Consider the following 24821-nt stretch of genomic DNA (forward strand, 5'->3'; position numbering starts at 1 on the left):
CAAGGTCCTCAAGAATAGGGTCCAGTGTTCACCACTGATCAAAGAAACTCTGAGGTATCGCCTCACACCTATCAGAGTGGCAAATATAACAAAAATGGAAATTTGGGATGTTGGAGGGGATGTGGGAAAGCTGGGATGATAATCTGCTGTTAGTGGAGTTGTGAACAGATCCAACCATTCTGGAGAGCAATGGGGAACTATGCCCCAAGGGCTATAGAACTGTGCATCCCCTTTGACCCAGCAATACCACTGCGAGGTTTATATCCCAAAGACATCCCCCAAAAGAGAAAAAGACCTATTTGTACAAAAATATTTCTAGCAGCTCTTTTTGTGGTGGCTAAGAATTGGACATTGAGGGGATGCCCATCAATGGGGAAATGGCTGAATAAGCTGGTGATGGACTATTATTGTGCTACAAGAAATGATAAGCAGGATGATTTCAGAAAGGCCTAGGAAAAGTTTGTATGAACTGATGTATAGTGAAGTGAGCAGAACCAAGAGAACGTTGTGCACAGAGACAGCAATATTGTTTGATGAAGAACTGTGAATGACCTAACTATTCCCCCCCTTTTTTTTTGGTGAGGCAACTGGGGTTAAGTGACTTGCTCAGGGTCACACAGCTAGTGTCAAATGTCTGAGTCCGGATTTAAATTCAGGTCCTCCTGAATCCAGGGCCAGTGCTTTATCTACTGCACCACCTAGTTGCCCCATGACCTAACTATTCTCAACAATACAATGATCCAAGACAATCACAAAGGGCTATTGATGAAACACACTATCCACCACCAAACAAAGAACTGATATTGAAGGAACACAGACTGAAGCAGGCTGTTTTTCACTTTCTTTATTTCATTCTTTTTTCTCTTATTCATTTTCTTATACAAAATTACTCATATGGTAATGCTTTACATAATTGCACATGTATAACCCCCCCACCAAAAAAATAATAGGATCCAGTGCCTCTATCTTTGCATCCCCAGTAGCCAGCACAGCAGATGCTTCCCCAAGGCTCAGTGGAAAGCATCCTTCTTTGTGCCTCAGTTCCTGAATTCGGCCTCTACCCACCAGAGAACCACTTGGAATGACAGCAGAGGCAACAAACCCTAAGAGAAGCCCTTAAAGTGATTGCCATTTAGGGTACACGAATGACCTTTCAAACAAGCCAACTGGAACCTGACCCCCCCTCCTGCAGAGACATCGGCACATGCACTGATGAGTCACTAACCGGATGTTTGGTTTTGGACAGGAAGGAACTCTGAGGGACAGCAAAGGGATGAGATCACTTCTCCCTCTGGCCTCTCCCACTCCCAGTGCACTGCCCTTGCAAAGAGGTAACACTCAAAGAGGAGCCCTTTGCCAACTTTGTTTCTGATTCTGAACTAGAAAAACACCCCCAAACCAAACCAAACAACCCTATTACTTCTTCCCTTATTCATCCCCAGTAATCTTGGACAGCAGAAGACATCTTCTCTTTAGTGATGCTGTTCACATCAATAATTCTGAAAAAGGATGGGCTGCTTGTACACACGCCATTTGCCATTCTAATCCTCGTTTCTCCAGACCAGAGTAATGGATCCCTCTACCACGTCCCAGCAGCTCTTCCCTGGGCCTTCACACCCCCCATCCCCTAGCCTTCGGAGTGAGAAAGCCTGGATACAAATCCAGTTCTGCCTCCCTTATGCACCTGGCCCTGACTCTCTAACTGTTGGAAGTGAGTAGTATTAGCAGACACACTCTGAGGGATCCAGGAACACTGGTGTGAATCTTCTTCCAGAGGCAGTTCCTGGCCCACACAGTCTTTGCACTTCTGCCATCCCTGCTCTTTCTCCTGAGGCCTCCCTTCTGGGCTGGGGCCCAGTCCCATTGCTTTTCTCCTGCTATGTATCCTGAGCATCATTCTCCATACACAAACCCTCCCCGTAACACACCACAGCCTAGCACACATCAACCTTTGGAGCCACCAACAATTCTGCTGCTTCTTAGATCCCAGCACTCTGTGCTCACCAAAGCCCACCAGCACTGGGAGGTGCCTGGGCTGGCAGTGGAGGGCAGCTTTACCCTTTATCCCTCAGCCAAGGGCAGTCCGAGTCTTTGACCATGTCAGTGGAACTCTAAGTTCTCTATGTGCAGTATGAACAGAAAATGAGGCTGAGATTTGGTTTTCTTCTTTTCCATAGAAACAACTCCCACAAAAGCACTCAAGGTACCAGCCATGTTTATACTGGCAATCAAGCTAAGGAAACCAATTCAAAGACTCCATAGGGTTCTATGAATGCCAGCAGTCATTAGGTACAGACGGCAACTGGAAAAGGATGTCCCACAGGGCCAAGCATGGCTGGGAATGACTTGTTCTTATGGATAAGATGTCATGTGACAATCATCTTATTCACATGTAGAATGGGTTTCTAAGAGCCCCTTCACTCCCCATTGGTCTCTTTAGGGGACTGTTTTTATCTCAAACCCTCTAGAATCAAGCACTTATCCTTAAAGGCAGAAAATGGAGTGCACCATAGGCCTTTTTTCACCCACACACGAAACAAAAAAATCATCATTTTTTTTTAACCTAAGACATTTTACAAAAGACATTTCAGGCTCTTTATGCAACACTGTTAATAACCCCAAAGCCTTACTGATACAAAAGTTCATCTTTTTAAAACCAGTATTCTCTCCTGGCTGGAAATCACGGCCCACCATGATCTCAGAAAGCCAAAGGGCCATACTGGTAACATTACCAATGATGCATTGTACATGAGACGTGATGTAAAGGGCTTATCAAAGATATGTCTGCTCAGAAAAGGCCAGTCATGTGTCGAAAACAAGGGGATAATGAGTGAACAGCTACTCTGCTCCTCCCCTATTAAAGAACGAGAAGGCCCAATGGGTAGACTCCTTATGAAGGGCTGATAGGACATGGGTAAGACCTGCAGGAAAATATGAGAAAAAGGAACCCCAAGGGATGAGCTCAGGGTCTCATTGATATACTAGAGCATTTTAGGCTACGAAATATTTTTTCTCTCAAATGATTTCACTGAATATGGGTTTTAAAAGCAATGCAGTGCATGTGTCAATTCTGTTGGCCTCTTCACTTTTCCCATGTAAACTACAGTGTGCTTTAAGAGCTATTTTGTGAGTGTGTTGGGAGAAAAAAAGATTTCTAAAGCCAAGAATTTAAAGGAAAAAATGAAGCTAGAAAACTCTACTTGCTCCAATACAGTGTTCTCTAGTGTTAGAGGTGTTTGTGCAAGTTCCTCAGCACACAAATATGTCCCTATTTTAGTGTCAACCAAATGGAGAATGCAAAGGCAAATACAGCATTATTCAAATGCCGGGGTAGGTCTGCGGCCTTTCTGGAGCTGGATTTCCATAGTTCATTTTAGAATTCCTGGGGAGAGTGTCACAATCGAGCAGTGTCCTGAGTAAAGCAGCTCATTCAGAGGACAGCCCACCCACTCGCTCCAGGCCAAGAATGGGATAGGAAAAAGTGGAGTATTTTCAGACCAAGCCAGGGCGTGTGCCTGGTGGCAGAGTCTATTCTTAGGAGTTGTACTGGGATGTTTCCTTTTGGGGCTGGGATCCATCCAGTTCCAACCTGGGTCTCCCTGAAGAGATCTCAATGGGTAGGAAACTCTCTCCAAATGTCAGGGCGGCCACATTGGTAACTGCCTCCCTCCAGGAGCTTGCTAGGGAGGTCATCCCCCTCTGGAGGTGTGTAGTTAACACTTGCTCTGGCACACAGAGTGTAGCACAGACCCCTGCACACAGAGCCTAGGCTAAGAGCTGCTGCTGCTGCTCAGAGAGGTGTGACTTCAGCCAAAGCACTTCATTTCCTGGAGGATCCAAACTTCACAAACAAGGTTGGGAAGAGGAGAGTTCTTTGTGAGTCTGGCCATTCACCACATGCCCTAGCTGTGAGGAGGGATCATTTCATTAGGGTTTTCTCTGGTGCACCTCACAAGTTGCCCACAGTCTCATGCTGTAGCTGCCTATTATAAAAACCCCTTGGGGTCCTCCTCTGTTCCTACAACCCAAGTTTGCCTTCCAGTGAAAGGAGAACTAACAACAGCCAGGAGAGATTTCTTTCCAGGATTCCCACCAGCAGCAGCAGGAAAGAGAATTAGACAAATCAGGGCAACTGGGCCACAAAAATCACTCAGAGGAAAATATCTTCCCCTGTCTGCTTTAAACAAAATTCCACGTTTGGGAAACATGAGGGAAGGAAGACAACTGTGGAGGACAGCTTGAGACAAAGATTCTGGATGACACCAGGACAGTTGGGAATGAGATAGGCCACCTGCTGGCCGCTCTGAGCACAACGCCATCAGAACACCACCCATACAGCAAGAACAAGAGTGAACCAGACGGAAGCCACCAGACACATGGACGATGTCTCGGTGGGCATTACTGCATTCATCATTCACCATCCTTCCTAAAGCTAGCTGACACGAATGCAGAACCTCCCACGCCCAGCCCTCTGGAGACAATCCCCGATGCTCTAGTGGTCTTGGCTGGTCGTTTCTGCCAGCATTCCTGCCTCGGGTTTGTTTGCTACACAAGCTCATACCAGGCCAAGCACTGTTCAATGGGCTGCACGTGCCTCCTGACCATCTCCCAAGACCTCTTCCTGGAGGCTAGAAATAGCTCCCTCCACAGGAATGGTGAGCTCATGGACAAGGACTCTTATTTTAACATGACATAGAAGCCAAATCTCTTTCAAGTCCCAGGGCAGATAATTCTGGCTATGCTCTACCCAGTCCTTAGAAGCAGCCATTTTCTCCATCTGCACATTTTAGAAATGGAGTCGACCCAAGAAATTCCTCAAGCCCCTCCCTTTTGAAGATGAAAAAAGGTGGGCCCCGGGCGGGGGTGAGGGGATGGGGGTGTGACTCAGCCAAAGTTGAGGGAGACCCCAGTCCAGTACCTCTCCCACTACACCAAATGGCCTCTGTTCCATGGTAGGGAGCTAAGGGGACACAAAAGCGATGTACCAGAAGCTCAGCCTGTCCCACCCACTGCTGGTGTCCAGACAGCCTGGCAAGAAAGCAGCCTTCTTCTTATGGGCTCCCTGCTCTCCTTGGAAAGTATCCTCAAAAAGATTTCATGGTCTTCAAGCTAAAACTCAGCTCCCAGGAGTGCTCAGTAAGACTCTGCTATAACTGGAAGAAGCTTCTGGCAGGAGCATTTGGGAGGGATGATTTATAAGTGGAGGATTCTAGAGACTGAATCAGGTTACGTCCAAGTGGCTCCAATCCACCCTTAGTGTTCCTGCTGTGATGTTTACAGATAAGAAAATACCCAAGCAATGTTTGTGAAACAACTCAGGAGAGGTGGAGTTTATTGGAGAGAAGTTCGCTCTTCCTTACCTTTTCAGATCAACAGTCGTGACACTGAACACCACACCTTTCAGCCAAAGGATCATGAAGAGCCTCTGGGAGAAGGGACAGTTCCCTATGCTCTCACCATCACTGCCAGCCTGAAAAACACAAGGGACCAGGGTTAGGTCAAAAATTAATGCAGTGTGAAGGGGAAAGGAGGTAGGCCAATTGGAGCAATGACAATTCAATCAGATTATTCATTATGAATCTACTGCCATGCATTCCAGACGCTGCACTAGGTGTTGAGAAGGATCAAACACAGAACCTCAGAATTCAGAGCAACCTCAGGGCTCGCTGATCCAACCCACACCTGAACAAGGACTCTCTCTACAATATACCCTTGTCCCCAGGGAGAGTCTACTCTACTGGGAGGAGAGAAAATGCATCCACAGATAGAGAGGACACAATTGAGAACAATTACCACTTAAATGGAGTGCAGTGCCACGAGATCAGGAGTCAGAAGTTTGAGGCAGGAGGAGCAGGAACAGAGATAGCACTCTGGACATGGCAACTGGGGAGATGAGGGGCATCTCGATAGGCCAAGATGGTTGGGAGAGGGGGCTGGGGAGAAGAGGGCACCGTGGCTGGCACAGGGACTAGCAGGAGCAGAGACATGGAGATGGAAAAGACTCACAGGACTCACAAAGTCAAAGTCAGACCCCAGGTTCTTAACCCCGGGGTCTGTGAACTTGTTTTTGGAAAAATTTTGATCACTGGATTTCAAGAGAATGGGTTTTCTTTGTGCTCCCATGTTTTATTTTATGCATTAAAAACATGATTCTGTTATGAGGCCCACAGGTTCTGCTGGACTACTAAGAGGTCTTAGGCTAAGAACCCCTGAATCTGAGGTGGAAGGGGCACTCAGCAAACATCTAGTCCAAGCCTCTCCTTCTACAGATAAGGCTGCTGAGGTCTGAAGAGGCTAAGGGACTTGCCCAGCGTCACAGAACTATGAAAAGTCAGAGACAAGATTAAAACTCAGGCCTTAGTTCAAAACTTTTCCCATCATACCAATCCAGCATATGGAAGGGAATAGAAAAGGCAAAGCGGACCCAGATAAGAATGCCTCAAATGCCAGGCTATGAAATAAGAACTTCGTTTGTTAGACAACAAGGAACCATTGAGTGTTGCTTACTAAGAGTCCTACTGTCCTCCATGAAGTCTAGGGAAGGTCACCTGGACAGTATTTTTTTGTGTGGTATACAAGAAAAGGAAAGGAAAAGAAACCAGAAGGAAAGACCTGCATCACGAGGCAATTCCACAGGCCAGGAAAGAGGCCGGGGTTTTTGTTCTGTGATGTGCAGGGTGCCCAGGTGGGGAGCTGCCTCTACCAATGCTATCTGAGCTTCTGGTCCGAGCGAGCCGCCTGGAGCACTCTCCAGAGCCACAGAACCAATACTTGTCAGGTCTTCCTGACTCCACGGCCAGCTTTCTCTCCATTATGCCACTCCATGCTGCCTCTTGATAAGTTTAATCAAGTTTAAAGGAACAGTAGCAAACAGAGAGAAGCCAAGAGGAAGGAAGGGTGGGGAGATCCAGGCCATTCTTCTTCCCATTCCCCAGTCATGAGAGGTGTAAATGAGGAGGAGAATTGGCCCCTTTGGGGAAGCTTTGGGTCTGCCTATGGGCAAGAACTATATTTTTAAGCTTTATGAAGCAACATGCAATTGCACATACCACATAAAGACTAAGTGCTGAGATAACAACAACAAAGAACTCATTTGTACTTTAAAATGTCATAAAGCACCTTCCCCATTCTGGGTGGAAGTGTTATTATGCCCCTGCTTAAAGGCTTGGCTGTGAGGGTCCTCCCTCCATCTGTGTGGCTCCATCATCCCTAGGCCTTATCAGGTGATCTCAGCCTGAGCTGCTCAGGCTGGAAGCTCTGGCGTCCCACAGGCAGCCCAGTGATGGGCCTTCCTGGCCTTAGCTAGGCTGAGCCAGGGCTCCATGTCCCACACCCTCAGGAGACCCCTACAGGAATGGCCAGGGCTTACAATCCACTTGGGACAGGCCTTTGGCAGGGTATTCTTATCCTCATTTAATTATTACAGGCAAGGAAACAGATGCAAAGAGGTTGTGTGCCTTTGGTCAGTGGCAGGGTTTAAATCTGTGTTTAAACACTGTCTCCAGACTGCAATTCTGGAATTCTTTGCACTACACCAATGAAGAGGATGCCTTTTCAATATAAAAAAGTGGGGGCCCTGTCAAAATAACACTTGTGCTGTTAGCATCCCTTGTGACAGAAAATACCTAACAACAAAAAGCTGCTTTGATAACTGGGGACTTGCTTTCTCCTGCTGCAAAACTACTCTTGGCATTCAATGCCGCCTCACTAACGTAGTAGTGATGGCAGTGGCAGTGGCTCAGCAGAGGGCAGCGGCCCCATGAAAACAGTCCCTTGACATCACAACTGAGTCACGAACATAAGAAAATTAGTGAAACGTGAGCCACTGTGATGTTTAGGAAATTTCCCCCAAGTTGAGTTGAAGGAAAACAGCTGATCCTTAGTAGATTTCTTGCAAATGAAGGTTGTGGGCATTTGCAACTCCATCTCACTAAGCCCTCTGGAGTAAATCACTTTTTCAAGCTTGTCTTCAGTCTAGCCACATGCTCTAGAAATATGCAAATTCACTGCTAAGGATGAATCAAAGTCCTTGCAGAGAATCTGAACCTCTTGGGGCACAAAAGGAGAAAAGCAGGCTGGGAATAACTATGAACAGCTAAGTTATTCTAAGTATTATAAATACTCAAATCAACTACAATGGACCTATGAAGGAAGATGCTATTCACCTTTACAGGAAAAAACCCCGATAAATAGAAGTATGCATAGTATGGCTTTACATGTGTATTTATAAATCTGTGTCAAGTGGTGGCCTCCTCCAGTGCAGGGTGGGGAGGGAGACAGGGAGACAGGGAGACAGTTTGGACCTTAAAGTACAACAAAAATAAATAAATAAGTTTTTAAAAAAGGAAGAAATCCCATGACAAACTACAACGAGCGACTTTTCCTAGGCCAGAACTGCATAACAAGTCAACCATGTGCTCACAAGCAATAGAAAATCAAGCCACCAAGGCTGGCACCTACCCAGGCAAAGCAGACTCCTATCTCCTAACATGTCCAGGGACAGGTCTGGGGACCTTGGATATCCTGAGGAGTGGCAGGGAGCTGTCATGGCAGCGCTCAGACTTGGACAGGACAGGTCCCCAGAGTCTTTAAGGTCACTACCATTCCATCCTGAGAGACTATAAAGGATCCTGAAGATCCAGCACTCAACCTTGAAGATGCAATGATAACCCAGCCCAGAGGGTGGAGGTCGGCTGGTGAGTCAGGAGGGGCAAGCAGGTCACCCAAAACAAATCAGATGATAGAGCCTGGCCCTGGCACAAAGCACCAACTCAGGCACTAATGATGGAGAGAGGAGTAAACAGACTCCAATCAGCATTTTTTTAAAGTATTGCAAATCTAAAGAGCCCAAAGAGAAAAAGCAGATTTTCCACAAGGACAACATAAATACTTGGACTCAACTAAGAGACTAAAAATAAAATAAAAGGAAAGAAGTAGGACACAAACTGATTGAAAATATGGTGTCTGAGAATGGGGGATTTGGATGGCTGGAACAAGGCTTAAAATACAAAAGTAAGTGGCTTCTGGCCAGTGATGGAGGGCACCTAACAAATGCTGGGAATGACATTATTTAAATAGATGAAACTGAATATTCTCAAATTATAATAACCAAGCACGCACCCAAAGAAAGAGGTGTGAAAAAGCACCTTCCTCCCTTTTTTGCAGAGGGGGTAGGGGGAAAGGGGAATGACTGTGTGTAACAAGGCAGATAAATGTCCAGCTTCCTTGATGCATTGGTCAGTTTTGCTCAAACGTTTTCTTTTCTCTTTTTTGTTAAAAGAGATAGATTTCTGGGAGGAATAAGAGAGGGACAAATTGGAAAACATAGATGATGCGAAAGCAAAGACAATTTTTTTTTTATTAGTGAGGCAATTAGGGTTAAGTGACTTGCCCAGGGTCACACAGCTAGTAAGTGTTAAGTGTCTGAGGCCGGATTTGAACTCAGGTACTCCTGACTCCAGAGCCAGTGCTTTTTATCCACTGCACCACCTAGCTGCCCCAAATTTTTTATTTTAAATACTCCTATTGCCCAGAGTTTTGCACATCTAACCAAAAGGGCTTTAAACTAAAAAGATGGGAGGAGGCAGGCAATTGTCTATGAATAGCCAACAAGCAAGATAAGATAGTAAATAGCTACACTGGACATATAATAGCAGCTCCTGTTCTCCAATGCATTTAAGAACTCTGGTGGCAAGTGAGCCATTGCTGTCCTCATTATTAATAATACTTTAGTAGCAAAGTAGGAATATACAACTATTTCCCCAAGATAATTCATTTTCGTTATCTGAGTATGTCTTAGCCCCTTCCAGATGATAACCATGAAACATAGGCCAGCTGCAAATGAGATGGGGCAGGAAAAGCTTCTAACCTCTTTCTAAAGCGCGTCTTTCAGTGTCCACAAAATACTGGGATGAGCGGCTTGGCTAGGCTCCCCTCACAGCTAGAATTCTTCTCCAAAGCTCGGCCCCCACTTCTCCTAGCCACTGGGGATTTCCTCCACGGTCCCTTTTCCTTATTCTTGCCCTGCTACACAGAACACAGCAACCACTTGCTGTCCACCTTGACGAGCAGCCCATCAATTTGGATCAAAAGAATAAAAATTGTTAGAGACCTAGATCTCTTCCAACCCCCGCCGCCCCCCCTCCCACACACACCATCTTACAGTAAACCACAGCCCAAAAAAGTGAAGGGGCTTGCCTCCAGTCACGCAGCTGGGCACACTTCTCCAGCTCAGCCATCTCCTAACTGAGCTAGGCTGCTCTTCAGAGGGGGAGCCATACAGCCTGTCACAGGTCCACACTCTGCCTCTGCAACCTGGTAGGGAATGCCCAACACTGCACTCTGCTGCCACAGCCTTGCTGACAAGCCATTGGAAAGTGCTTTTAGGGGAGGGAAGTGTGCTTTATGTGTCTAAAAGGAAAGGGTGGCTTCCACTGTCTTGTTTTCTACCAGGTTTTCCCCCTCCAAATAGCAAAATAGACAGTATTCATTGAGCTCCACGAAGGCTTACAAACTAGCCTTTGTGGGCTAGGCTGGGAATCTAGCCACCATTTAGAAGGCCATTTGTGGAAATGTGTTCAGGATTCCAAACACCTAACTTACAAGTGAACCTGAAGAACAGAGTTCATTTGTCAGCTGGAGCTGCCTGTGAATCATATTAACAATCGGCAATACCACTGGCACACAATTCCATACCTAATTACATTTAGTCAGTCGACAGTCATCTCAAACTCATCATGCCCAAAATAGAACTCATTTCCTTCTCCCCAACCATGCTCCCAAGCCCTGACTTCTTTGAGGGAACCACCTTCCTCCTCATGACCCAGGCTCACAACCTGAAAGTCACTCTTGATGCCTCATTCTTACTCATCCTGTCTGCTCTGTTGCCAAATTTTGTCATTTTTACCTTTACAATATCTCTCTTGCACATCCCCTTTGCTCCATTCACAAAGCAATCACCCTTGTACAATAACCTCCCATCAAGCTCAGCTGCCTTTGCAACCTGGGAGATCCCTTTCACCCCAAGGGCCCCACCCCATCACTGGTAAGCTCCTAATGGAACCACCATTTGGAGGAAATGCCAAGGCCAGCCATGCTTGCTCCACACTCCTCTCGCAGCTCTGCTCCCCACAGTCCAGACTTCTCCAGCATGGCCCTGGGGCCCTTCTCCTCTCTCTTCTTCCCTTTTATGTGTCATCCTTTCCCACTGGAATGTAAGCTTCCTGAAAGCAAAAATGATTGTTCTCTTTGCTCAATTTGTGTTCCCAGCACTTTGCACAGTGCTGGCACATAGTAAGTACTTAGCAAACACTTCGGGATGACTAAACGTCTAGACTCTCCCTACTCTAACATAGCCTCTAGCCAGCTGTCAAAGTGATCTTCAGAGGGCACAGGTCAAACCAGGGAACATCCCCTCCACTCAATAAACTCCAGTGGCCCCTCTTATCTCCAGCATCAAATCCAACGTCCTCTTTGGGGCATTTAAGGTCCTTCACAACCTGGCCTCTTCTATCTTTCTAGACTTGTTACAACTAACTCCCTACACCACTGGCCTACTTAGAGCTTCCCAAACATGACACCCTGTCTCTGCCCTGGCTGTCCCTGCGTCTGGCAGCTCTCCCCTCTTCACCTCTGGTTCCTGGCTTTCTTCAAGACTTGGCTCAAATCTTAATTTCAGCTAGTGCTTTCTCTCTGAGATTACCCCCCCCATTATACATACACACATACACATATATCTTATGTATATCCTATATATCACATATGCATATCTTGTATGTTACCATTTTTATGTTGTCTCCCCATTAGAATGGAAGCCCCTCGAGGTCAGAGACTGTTTTTGCCTTTCTTGGTATCCTCAGTGCTTTGCACAGTGCCTGGCACATAGTAGGTGCTTCATAAAGGTTCGTGGACTGACTTCATTACAGTTAATCAGTATAGAGGACCTACTTTGTGACAGGGGATGTGCTAGCCACGTTGCTACACATTGTGTTTTTTTCTTAAGTGTAATATGCTCTATTATTTCATGAGGGCAAGGACCATCAGATTTCCCCCTAAACTTGCTCCCTATCTTCATCAATGGCAGTATCAATATCCCTCTTACACATGCCTACCACCTCAGTCATCTCCTGGCTCCTCCTCCTCCTTCATCAGTAGCCAAGTCCTGTCAATTCTATTTAAACAATCTCTAATTTTCCCTCCTTATCACTCTTATGCCACCAACTTCAGCCCGGGACCAAGTCCTAGGTCATTTTTCTTCCCACCAACCTTCCAATCTATTCTACATAATTAATTTTTCCCATTGTCTATAGCTGGTCACACAACAATTAAAGTAAAACCCAGGCATCTCATCTCCAAGTCCAGTGGTTTTTCCACTATATCACACTGCCACTTACTCTGTCTATCTTCTAGAATTGTTTCCCAAATAATGCAGATGGATAACTGCATCTTACCCTGAAATTGATTACCAGGAGATGATGGCCTGAAACCATCCATTGGTAGTTTGGACCATACCCCCTGCATAGGTGCTCAGTTCTCTTTGGCTGACTGAAAGATCATTCTGTGTAACAAGCTCTACGTAAGACAAGGCTCCCAAAGCTGCTGTTCCCCATCCACCACAGGCAGTCCTAGTGATCTGAGTAATTTAATAAGCCATGGAAGAAAAAAATGGGTGCACCAGTTTAGCAGTCATTCCACCTGAGCTGGCCAGTCACTGAACTAGGAAGCCAAATGTTCTTCTCACACTACTTTGTAGTTCTCAGAGATACAAATGCTTCATTCTGGTTTATCGCTTAATTGTGCAAATACAACACACACAGAAGTATTCCAAAGTTTAAGTACCAAAGCTGCTCTCCCAAAAAGCCTTACAAAAATTATTCTATATGATGTGTGATACTTTCCCTGAAGGGGCATACTCAGTCACTGGCAAAAAAGGAACTGGATAATATCAATTCCTGTTCCATAATTTTCCAGATGACTCGAGGTTATTACGATTCATATATACAAATAACATCTGCCTGTTCCACCATGACACAACAGTGCAGAACTGTTCGAATTGGGAAGGAGTTTGGAGGCATGATTCAAAAGAGGATCATAAAAAAGCAATCCTCTCACTGTACAGACAAGGAAACTGACACCCAGGGAGGTGAGTGACTCACCCAAGGCCATGCCGCTGTGTGAGCAGCTGACCAGTCTCTATCCAGATTCAGGTATCTGATCTCTACATACTGTGCATTTGCACACACCTCTCAGAGTTGTGAAAGGACGTGGTATTATTCCTACCCCAAACTATACATTTCACTCCACCTATTAAACTTCTCCCCATTCATCTACCATAGAAACACACTCCTGTTCCTAAAAGAGAGCTGAAATTATGAAGCTATGAATGGACTCACTGTCCATAGGATTAATCGGGATTATTAAAACAATGCTTTGGACCAGATGTGCCGCCAGCAATGACAGATTCCACAGATAAGAAACAGTGGATATTATAGCATATGGATGTATCCCATGCTGGGATACGTGAAATTTTTCACTTGAGGAGATGTTCACAGATTCAGAAACATCTAAGCACTGAAAGGGACAGTAAATAGGGTCAGACTTGTCTGCTTTGGATCCAGGAGAATCTTCCAAAATTTTTTTGCTAAAAATGCTACAGCATGGGGCAACTAGGTGACGCAGTGGATAGAGCACCGGCCCTGGAGTCAGGAGGACCTGAGTTCAAATGCAGCTTCAGACACTTAACACTTACTAGCTGTGTGACCCTGGGCAAGTCACTTAACCCCAAGTACCTCACCCCCCCCCAAAAAAAAGCTACAGCTATTAATACTGTTTAACGTTTTAACAAGGACAAAGCATTTTTCATACCACACACTCAGAATGTTACCTCTCTACAACAGGGTCTGGTACTTCCAAGTTCTCTACAGACACATCAGCATGGTGATGAACTAGAGTTCAAACCACAGTTGTACCAGCAACTTTGAAATAGTCTTGGGGATTGTAATAGTTTTCAAAAGAAGATATGCAAGCTATTAGCAACAGTATGAAAAATGCCCCAAATAAAAAATAAAAGAAACACAAACTCCAACAACTCTGTGGTTCCACTGCTCAGATTGGTGAAGAGGACAAAAAGGAAAATGGACAACTGGTGCTGGAGCTGTGGGGGAGCAGCACAGTGATGCACTTCTGGCAGGGCTGTGAATTGGTTCCGCCATCATGCAAAGCAATTTGGAATTAATTATGCCTCCAAAGTCACTAAATTGTGCCTATGTTTTGACTAGCTCTATATCCTAAAAAAAAAAAAAAATCAGAAAAGGAGGAAAAGGACCCATATGTAGAAAAAAAAAATTAGAGGAGTTCTTTCTGTCATAGCAGTGGACTAGAAACCAAGAGAGTGAAAGGGAAGTGGGAAGGAGACCAAACCTATGGTTTCATTGGCACAGTAATAATGCTTACATTACATTATTAAAAATACAAGAAAATAAAAAGAAAAAAGAAAAGTGTCAATGAAACAGAAGAGAGAATTAAGTTCAGAAAGAGAAAAGCAGAGCAGTGTCAGTCCTTTCATGTCAAATTTAATATATAATTTAAGACAAAAAATATATACATAACAGATTCACAGTTTCATATATACTCCTTTTTCTATTATTCTTTGTATATGGAAATTTTTACTTATTAATGTTTCTTAAATTCATTAAAAAAATTAAAAATAAAACAAACTGATCTTGGAAACAAATGATCAAACCATATTCAATTTCACAAAATAATTACAAAATAGCATTCACTGCATGAATGAGGAAATGAATTTGTCAAAACAGTTCAAATATCTTGACGGTAAGATGAAGAAATGAATGAAGAAGAATTTACTAAGGGTTTCTCATATACCAAGAATTGTGCTAAGAGAGCTATGAAAGTGATGAGCACTGTGTAGCAGACAAGAAAGGGACATCTGGGTCACATTGTAGAGGGGAGACTGTGTCACCATGTCCCTGTCCAAAATTTCTCAGGTTTTGTTCAAGATCCTTGGGCAAGAAATATGACATCTCCAGAAGGTATCAAGTGCCCTCTAAATTGTTAAGTATACTTTTAACAATCCATTCTGTCTCCTATCATCCTTTATGCTGAGAGGGATCAAATTTCCCTAGACTCTTTTCTAAAAGTACAGCCGCTGGAAGAAAACTTGAACATTAGAAAAGTAACTCTAACAACATACTCAAGCAAAGGTAGCTGAGTAGGTCAGCCCTCTCTTCACATGTACAGATATGACTAATAAAAGCAAAACAAAAAGTATGTCCTAGTGTTGGCCTCTGGTTTGTGTATACACATGTGTACACACACACACACACACACACCATGTGACCACACAGCATCAACTTTTTTACTGTATGTTCTCACCAAGAGAAAACAAGCTCTCTAACAACTTTTCATCTAAAAAATTTCTCAACCCAACAAAAAGATATCCTTGTCCTATCAGTTCCTTGTATCTAAGTCAACAAGGAGCCCGAGGCTTTCCCTTTCTACTGAATGTGTGCAATGATAACTCTCTCTCATTTCATTAGTGCTTTAAAAATTCTAAAGTGGGGGCAGCTAGGTGGCGCAGTGGATAGAGCACTGGCCCTGGATTCAGGAGGACCTGAGTTCAAATCCGGCCTCAGACCCTTGACACTTACTAGCTGTGTGACCCTGGGCAAGTCACTTAACCCCCATTGCTCTGCAAAACAAACAAACAAACAACAACAAAAACCAAAACAAAACAAAAAAATGTTAAAAAAAAATTCTAAAGTGCTTTTCTCACCCCCAAGACTCTATGAGGTTGGAAACTGAGGAGTAGTTTGTCACCCCCATTTTAGAGAATAAGGAAACTGAGGTTCAAAGTAGTGAAGCCACAGAGCTGGGAAGGGTCCGTGCTCGCACCAGGTCTCCTGGTGCCAAGTCCAGCACACTCTCCATTCCACCCCACTGCCTACCAGGGAAAGAAGGAAGGAACGAGGAATGGACACGTAGACTAAAGTGCAAGTCCAGGATGAGCCATTTAATAAACACTGCTCACTCCTCCTCTCCCTGGCTCCCTTCCCCAAAGGGCTGGGATGAAACCACTGTGCCAATTGTTAAGGGCCAAGGACACATACTCCCTATTCTCTTCTAAACCAGGAAACTTGTCTAGGAATGAGGTGGAGGTAGACCGGATAGAAGAGAAAGGGCAGCAATGTTCTCCTCAGACATAGGACAGGAGCTCCAAGGTGACCTGGAGGAATAAGCCAAATCCCTTCAGAAAGCTTTGGTTCCCCCAACAATGTAGGAGAACTCCCCCCTCTTAGCTCGACTGAATTCAGTGGGTTACCCGTGTTAACAGCTTCTTGACCTAAAAGGATGTTTTCAATTTAGTTACCCTCCTTGAAAAAGCAGCCACGTAGCTGGAGTTGCAATGTAGTGGTAACAAAGGTGTCTTATGTTTGTTTCTGCTATTTGAGACCTTTATCAGAGGAATTTACTGGAAAGATTTTTGTTCTCAGTTTCCTGATTTTCTTCTAATTTTACATGCACTGGTTTTGTTTGTGCAAAAACCTTTTAGTTTTATGTAATCACAATAATTAATTTTATTTCCTGTGAATATTTTCTCTAGGTTGATCAAGAACTCTTTCTTTATCCATAGACATGACAGATAATTTCTTTCACATTCCACTAATTTGCTTATGATATCAGCCCTTATGCCTAAATCATGTACCCATCCTGAACTTATTTTGGTATATAGTGTCAGCTGTTGGTCTATGCCCAACTTCTGCCAGACTATTAGATTTTGTTGATTAGTGAGTTCTTGCCCTGATAGGTGGGATCTGGGGGTTTATCAAACACTAGGTGGCTGTGCTCATTTGTTTCTATGTACTGTGTACATGATCTGCTCTACTAAGCAACCTCTCTATTTCTTACTCAGTACTAAAAAGTTTTTATGATTACAGCATTATAAAACTGTAGTATAATTTTTAAGTGTTTAAGTATTTATTAAAGAGCATTAGGATCAGAGAGAAAGATAAAAATCTAACTATTTCTAAGAGCCATCATCCCACTCACCATGGCAAGGTCAGGAACCAAAAGAGCCAGAATCCCTCCGTCAGTGTCTGCTTCCTACTTTGTGTCCTCCTCCCAGAAATGGGAGGCTCCTCAAGTTGAATGACTGGTAGCCTTGATAGACAGTACCCCCGAGCAAATGTCACTTCCTGACTCCAAGGACCTTGACCACATGGCTTGCCCTCAGAGGCCTTCTCCTCATGGCGGAGCTTTTCTACAGTAAATTGTAGTATAATTTGAGATCTGGTACTCTTCCTTCCTATTTTTAAAAATTAATATGCTTGAACATTTGTTCCACTAGATGAATTTTGTTATTTTTTCTAGCTCTATAAAGTAATTCATTGGTAGAGCACCGAATAAATAAATTAACATGGACAGTATTGTCATTTTTATGACATTGGCTTGGCCTAAGCATAAGCACTTTATATTTCCTGAATCTAAGCCTATAGCCTTTGCCTTCTGAAATACCGTTTTCCAAGCCCTGAGCTCCTATATAATGGTGGGTGATAAATCTTGTGTGGTCCAGACAATGATTCTGCAGTACTTGGATTCTTCCTGACTACTTACAGTATTTTTCCTTTACCTGGGAGCTCTGGATGCTGGCTATGATATTCCCGAGAGTTTTCATTTCAGAGTTTCTTTCAGAAGATGACCAATAGATTCTTTCCATTTCTACTTTGCTCTCCAGTGCCAAGATGTTGGGATAGTTTTCTTTTATGATTTCCTGGAATATGATATGGTATCCAGTGATTCTTAAATTAGCTCTCCTCAATCTGTTTTCCAATTCAATTGTCTTTCCTATGAGACATTTCCCATCTTCTTCTATTTTTTCAGTCTTTTGATTTTGTTTTATTATTTCTTAATGTCTTGGAGTCATTAGCTTCCATTTGACCAATTCTAATTTTCAAGTAGTTATTTTCTTCAGTAAGGTTTTGTACCTCTTTTACCAAGTTCTCTTTTCTTTCAGGAGAGCAAGGGACCTGGTCACAGTTCCAAGGCCAAGAGGAATGCTAGCGCTTGAGACTGCAGGAGAGCAAGGGTCCTTCCTAACTAGAGACCAGAACACAGACTAGGAGAGCAGTGACCATGCCTCTCCTTGGATCATACCACCTTGGAAGCACTAAAAACTTTAGACACTCAGAACTAGTTCTGAAAATAGTAGCACACAAAAAAGCCTTAAGACTGGGACAGTGCCTGTCCAACCCCAGGTAAGCAAAGCCCAACTTTAACATAAAGTTGAAAGAAGTTGAAAGTCTTAAAAAAAAAAAAAAAGGCTTGAAAAAAATGAACATACAACAAAAAAAGGATTTGACCACAAAAAGTTACTACGGTGGCAAAGATGACCAAGACATAAACTCAGAAGACATCAAAGGGGAAACAGCCATAAGCAAACCTAAAATAAAAAGTGCTAACAGAACCCAAGCCCAACAAGAATACCTGGAAGATTTCAAGAAAGAAAGGAAAAGTTGGGAAAATAAATGAGAGTGGTGCATGAAAATTATGAAGAAAGTCAACAGCTTGTTAAAAGAAGCACAAAAAATATTGAAGAAAATAACACCTTTAAAAACAGAATTGTTCTGATGGCAAAAGAGGCACAAAATTTCACTAAAGTAAAGAACTTAAAAACCAGAATAGGTCAAGTGGAAAAGGAAGTACAAAAATTCACTGAAGAAAATAATTACTTAAAAATCAGAATTGGGTAAGTGGTAGCTAGTGACTCTTATACTTCAAGATACAATTTTTAATAAAAAGTCAAAAGAATTAAATAATAGAATAAAATATGAACTATCTCACTAGATAAACATCTGACGTAGAAAACAGATCAAGGAGAGATAATTTAAGAATTACTGGGGGCAGCTAGGTGGTGCAGTGGATAAAGTGTAGGCCCTGGATTCAGGAGTACCTGAGTTCAAATCCGGCCTCAGACACTTGACACTTACTACCTGTGTGACCCTGGACAAGTCACTTAACCCCCATTGCCCGCCAAAAAAAAAAAAAAAAAAAAGAATTACTGAATTAAGAATTACTGAAAGCCATAATTATAAAAAAGAACCTAGACATCATATTTCAAGGAATTATAAAGGAAAACTGCCCCAATATTTTATATCCAGAAGATAAAATAGAAATTTTAAAAATACACCAATTACTTCCTGAAAGAGATCTCAGAATGAAAACTCCTAAGAATATTAAAGCCAAATTCTCAGGTCAAGAAGAAACATTGCAAGCATCCAGAAAGAAACAATTAAAATATCATGGTGCCACAATCAGAATCACACAAGATTTAGCAGCTTCTACATTAAAGAAGCAAAGAATTTAGAATATGATATTCCAGAAAGCAAAAGAGCAAGGATTACAACCAAGAATCACCTACCCAATATGGTTATTTAATGAAAGAGAACTTTCAAATGTTCCTGATGAAAAGACTAGAGCTGAATAGAGAATATGACATTCAAACAGAATACTCAAGAAAAGAATAGAAAGGTAAACATAAAAAGAGTAATAATAAGGTACTCAAAGTTAAAACGTTTACATTCCTATATGGGATGATGATGATACATGTAACTTCAAAGAACTTGTATCATTATTAAGGCAGTTAGAAGGAATCTACATAGAGAGCATGGGTATGAAATGATTATGTTAGAATGACCTCCAAAAAAATGAAAAGGTGAGAAGGAGGGATGTGCTGGAAGACAGGGAAGGGAGAGGCAGAATGATGAAAATTTATTCACATATAAGAGGAATACAAGGAAAAAAGGAAAATGGGAAGAGGTGGCTACTGAACCTCATTCTCATCTAAATTGGTTCAAAGAAGAATGATATGTGCACACACTCAGTTGGGCATAGAAATCTATCTTACCCAACACGGATATAGAAGGGGAAGAAGATGGGATATAGAAGGGGAAGAAGATAACATATGGTGGGGCACAAGAGGGGTAATATAAGGGGCAGATTAAGGGAGTGTCAAGTGTCTGAGGCCGGATTTGAACTCAGGTACTCCTGAATCCAGGGCCAGTGCTTTACCCACTGCGCCACCTAGTTGCCCCTAGACACATTCTTGAAACAAAAAGATATACACAGAGTTAAAAGAAAGGGCTGGAGAAGAATCTATTATTCTTCAACTGGGGTAACACTCATGATCTCAGACAAAGCAAAAGCAAAAATAGAACCAATTAAAAGAGATAATCAGGGAAACTACATTTTGATAAAAGGTACTATAGACAATAGAGTAATATAAAAACATTTTACACCAAGTTTCTCTGATAAAGCCCTCATTTCTCAAATGTATAGAGAACTGAGAAAAATGTATAAAAATAAGAGCCATTCCCCAACTGATAAATGGTCAAAGGATATGAAGAGGAAGTTTTCAGATTTAAAAAAATAAAATTTATCTACTATATGAAAAAATGCTCTAAATCACTACTTATTAGAGAAATGCAAATTAAAACAACTCTGAAGTACCAGTTCACACTTATCAGAAATGACAAATGTTGGAGAGGATGAAGAAAAAACTGCTACACTAATAAACTGTTGGTAGAGTTGTGATCTGGTCCAATCATTCTGGAAAACAATTGAACTATGCCCAAAGAGCTATAAAAATGTGTATACCCTTTGACCCAGCAATACCACCACTAGGTTGGTACCCCTGAAAAGATCAAAGAAGAAGCAAAAGGACCTATATGTACAAAAATTTATAGTGGCTCTTTTTGTACTGACAAAGAATTTAAAATTGAAGAGATGCACATCCATTGAGGAATGGTTGAACAAGTTGGGGCATCAGATTGTGATAGAACACTATGGTGCTATAAAAAATGATGAGGGTGGTCTTAGAAAAACATAGCATGAATTAATGCAAAGTCAAGCTAGAAGAACTGGAAGATCTCTGTGCACAGTAATGGTAATGTTGTAAGGATGATCAACTGTGAGATTTGGCTACTCTGATCAATACAATGATCCAAGGCAATTCCAAAGGACCCTCAATGAAAAAATGCTATCCACCTAAAGGGAACTGACAAACGCTGAGTGCAAACTGAAGTGTAATTTTCTTGTTTTGTCTTCTTGCTTTTCTTGTGATGTGACTAATTATGGAAATGTTTTGAATGATTTCACATAAATTGATATAATTTTGGTTGCCTTCTCAGTGGGTAGCAAAGGGCTGTGAGGAAGGGACAAAATTTGGAACCCAAAATTTAAAAAATAAAAGAATGTTAAAAATAAATAACACACACATCTATGAATGCATACTACTGTGCTATAAAAAAGGATGAACAGGATGCTTTCAGGAAAACCTGAAAAGATTTACAGAAAACCTGAAAAGACCTGAAAAATGAAATAAGCAGAACCAGAAGCACACAGTGCATAGTAACAGCAAAATATTGTATGATGATCAACTCTGAATGACTAAGCTCTTCTCAGCAATACAATGATCTAAGAGAGTTCCAAAGGACTTTTGATGAAAAATGCTATCCACATCCAGAGAAAGAACTGATGAAGTCGGATGTAGATCAGAACATACTATTTTTTCCATTTTGGGGGGGGGTCTGTGTTTTCTTTAACAACATGATGAAATAAAAATGTGTTCTGCATGACTGCATGTATATAAGCTATATCAAAATGCTAGCCATCTCAGGGAAGGGAGGGGGAAAGAAAAGAGGATGATAATTTAGAATGCAAAATTTTTTTAAATGGACGTTAAAATTTTGTTTTTACATGTAATTGGAAATTTTAAAACACAGAGAGAGAGAGAGAGAGAGAGAGAGAGAGAGAAAGTAATAAACCAGCCCCAAAAGGATCTTCCCCAACAGAGCAGGACTTTTTATTTATAAAGCTCAATGATACTATATCAGCAAAGCAGTCCTTACCAGAGGCTGGCTGGCTGCTGAGCCCTGGAAATAATGTTCTTAAACAAAAATCTATATCATAAATGTCATTCATTAAAATGAAATTTTACCCATTTAATTATATGGGAAAGAAGTCCATTAAGGGAACAACTGTGCTTAAGAATTTGTAGAACAATTCTTTGGTTGCAACATTCTGCTTTAGGAGACTTCTAGCTCAAATAAACATCCATTTTCTGAAATACTGCCCAGGACCCAAAGTTCTATTTCCGGGCAAAGGAAAGTTGCCACTTCTGAAGTCAAGTTTCGGAGCCCTAAGAAGGGCCCTTGTTTTAATGATCTGGATTTGTCACATGCCTGACCAGCACTAGGAAAGGGTGAGTTTAAGGACATGAGCAGGTGAGGATTGAAAGCAAAGCCGAAAGAAAAACAAACCCCTTCAAACACTGTTTTGCTGGGTCCCCAGGGTCAGGATAGTGCAGGGAAAAGAGATCTGGACTGGGCTGAGAGTAAGTCTGGAAACAAGCTCCAGCTCCCCATTCCCAGATGCCCAGAGAAAAGAGCATCGTCCTCCAGGCTGCAGACCTGGCTTTGAGACTAGCATGTGACTAAGGACCAGGTTCTCTAAGTTCCACTTTCTCATTCATAAAACAAATCTGAATCCTCTGGGCAGCACCCAGAGCTACAGTGGTGGAGAACACTCTATCTTTGCTCAGGACGTCCCTTCTCTCATGCAGAGTCTGACCCAGCCCTGCTTTCTCCTACTGGTAATTCCTGTCCTTGGATACCCTTGAATCCTCCATCGAAGGCTAGACCTATGACCCTGACATGACCCAGCCACCTCCTTTTCTCAGCAGGCAGTTGTGAAGAAAATCACTGGCATAGTGAGTGTGAAGCACTACAAGTCTGATCTACTGCTAGTCTTACTATCAACACACTTTGAAATCAAAATTTACTGATGGAGGTGTTTTATTTTCTTTTTGAAATAGTATTTTATGGATGTAAAATTATGTGCAAAAAAAGCACTTAAAAACACTTTCTGATTTAAGGCAACTTTGTTACTACTTATTCAAATATTTAAAAGATTTTGTAAGGGAAAAATAGCATCTTCAACATAGCCAGAATTTACCAAAAACAAACAAACAAAAAAACCCCAAAAGAACTTCAGCAGACTAGAATGATAGGTTGACTCTCTAATAAATCATAATTAAAGAGAAATAGGCATCTACTCCTACACTTGGGTTCAAACAAGCAACTGCACTTATATAGGATAAACCAGATAGAAACCTGGACTTCATCAGTTCATCAATCAGCATTTATTAAAGGCCTACTGTATGCTGGAACAAGGAAGTTGATGACCAAAAAAAAAAAGCCCCATAAATTCCAAGATATTTACTTACAGTGACACTAATTGCAGTAACTAACAACAAGAAAGATGCCCATCAACTGTGGAATGGTTAAACAAACTGTTGTCAACAAATGTAACTGAATACTGTTATTTTGTAAGAAACCAAGAATGTGATGAATACAGAGAAGCAGAGGAAGACATTAACTGATATAAAGTGAAGTAGACAAAAACAGGAAAACATACCCATGACTACTACAACAATGTAAATGCAAAGAACCACCACCTCAAAACAACTGAGACGGAATGCTGTCAAATTGTAATAAAAACCCTTGCTCCCAAAGTCACCTCTCCCTGCTTCTTTACAGAAGTGGGGGACCACAACTGTGAAACACACCTACAATGTTAGAGGTTAGCTTGGCTGAACTCTGGTTTCTTCCTTTTAAAAATTCTTCCTTAGAAGGGAGGGCTCTCTGGGGGCCAGAAGAGAGAAGCAGTGGGAAATGTGAACACTGTAAAAAAAAAAAGTCATCAATAATTGTTTATAGCTAAACAGAAGACCTTATATTTCATTCTAGATCCAAGAGGGAGCCATTGGAGTTTAAGTATGCAAGTGATACAACCAGACCTGATTATAATTTTGGACAATCATTTTGGCAGCTGTGTGCAAAAGGGATTATTTGAGAGGGGAGAGATCTCAGATAGAGTCACCAATTAGGAGATGTGGACTAGTCCAGGGAAGAGGTGATGAGAACTGAGGGTAGTGATTGTGTTACTAGAGAGAAGGGACAAATGCTAGAAATGTTGTGGAGGTAGAAACAATAAAACCTGGCAGTTGATTAGATATGGGGGGGGGGGTCAAGATTGGCACCAAGATTGTAGGGATATTAGAAAGATGGCAGTACTCTTGACAGAAATAGCAAAGTTTGGGAAGGGAAAGAGGGTGGGAGGAGGGCAGATGAATTTAGTTCTGTATACACTGATTTTAAGATCCCTATAAGACATACAGTTTGAAATATCCAATCGGTTGTTGTAGATGTGGTTCTGTGGCTCAGAGAAGAGACTGGGGCTGGATACAGAGATCTAGGATTTATAATAATTAATGCCAATGGGATGGAAGAGGGCCCAAGGCAGAGTTGGGAGAGGAGCAGACTGGTAGCAGAGCCAAGAGACAGCAGTGTGATAAAAACTCAGAAACCCAGGATTAGAGTGATTGACAGTTACAAGTGCTACAGAAAAAGCCAAGAAGGATGAGAGAAGCTCATTGCATTTGGCGATTAAAAGACCAGTGGTAACTTTGGAGGGAGCAGCTTCAGTTGAATGGGAAGGTTGGAAATCAGCAAAGGGTTGAGCAGAGGAAGAAAACCTGAATACCGGCTCTATGACAATAAGCAAATCATTCAACCTCCCATATTATTGGTTTCTTGTAAAATAGGAGTGACACCTATCTCTTAGGATTGCTGTGAGGAAAACACTTTCTGTTAAAAACAAAAAAAAAGACCTCTCAGTTTGAATAGGCAACAAGTCCAATGTGTAAAAAGTGTAGCCTGGCAGGTAAAAATGAGATATTACCCCAAATA

At 42.3% G+C, this 24821-nt stretch overlaps 1 protein-coding gene across 2 annotated transcripts in view; it reads right to left on the reverse strand.

The window, feature by feature from the left end:
* CLIC4 (chloride intracellular channel 4) overlaps positions 1 to 24821 on the reverse strand; it is a 90186-nt gene that overhangs the window by 29686 nt on the left and 35679 nt on the right. Inside the window, exons 1-2 of one of the 2 annotated variants that reach the window (XM_043992781.1) lie at positions 10060 to 10066; positions 5361 to 5470 (exon numbers count right to left, since the gene is read on the reverse strand). In XM_043992781.1, the coding sequence (XP_043848716.1) occupies positions 5361 to 5416 (56 nt within the window). In that variant the 5' untranslated portion in view covers positions 5417 to 5470; positions 10060 to 10066. Of the gene's footprint in view, positions 1 to 5360; positions 5471 to 10059; positions 10067 to 24821 lie in introns of those variants that run through there. The other variant, XM_043992780.1, reaches the window with a different exon arrangement.

This window comes from Dromiciops gliroides, chromosome 3 (assembly GCF_019393635.1).
Source record: "Dromiciops gliroides isolate mDroGli1 chromosome 3, mDroGli1.pri, whole genome shotgun sequence".
Taxonomy (NCBI): Eukaryota; Metazoa; Chordata; class Mammalia; order Microbiotheria; family Microbiotheriidae; genus Dromiciops; species Dromiciops gliroides.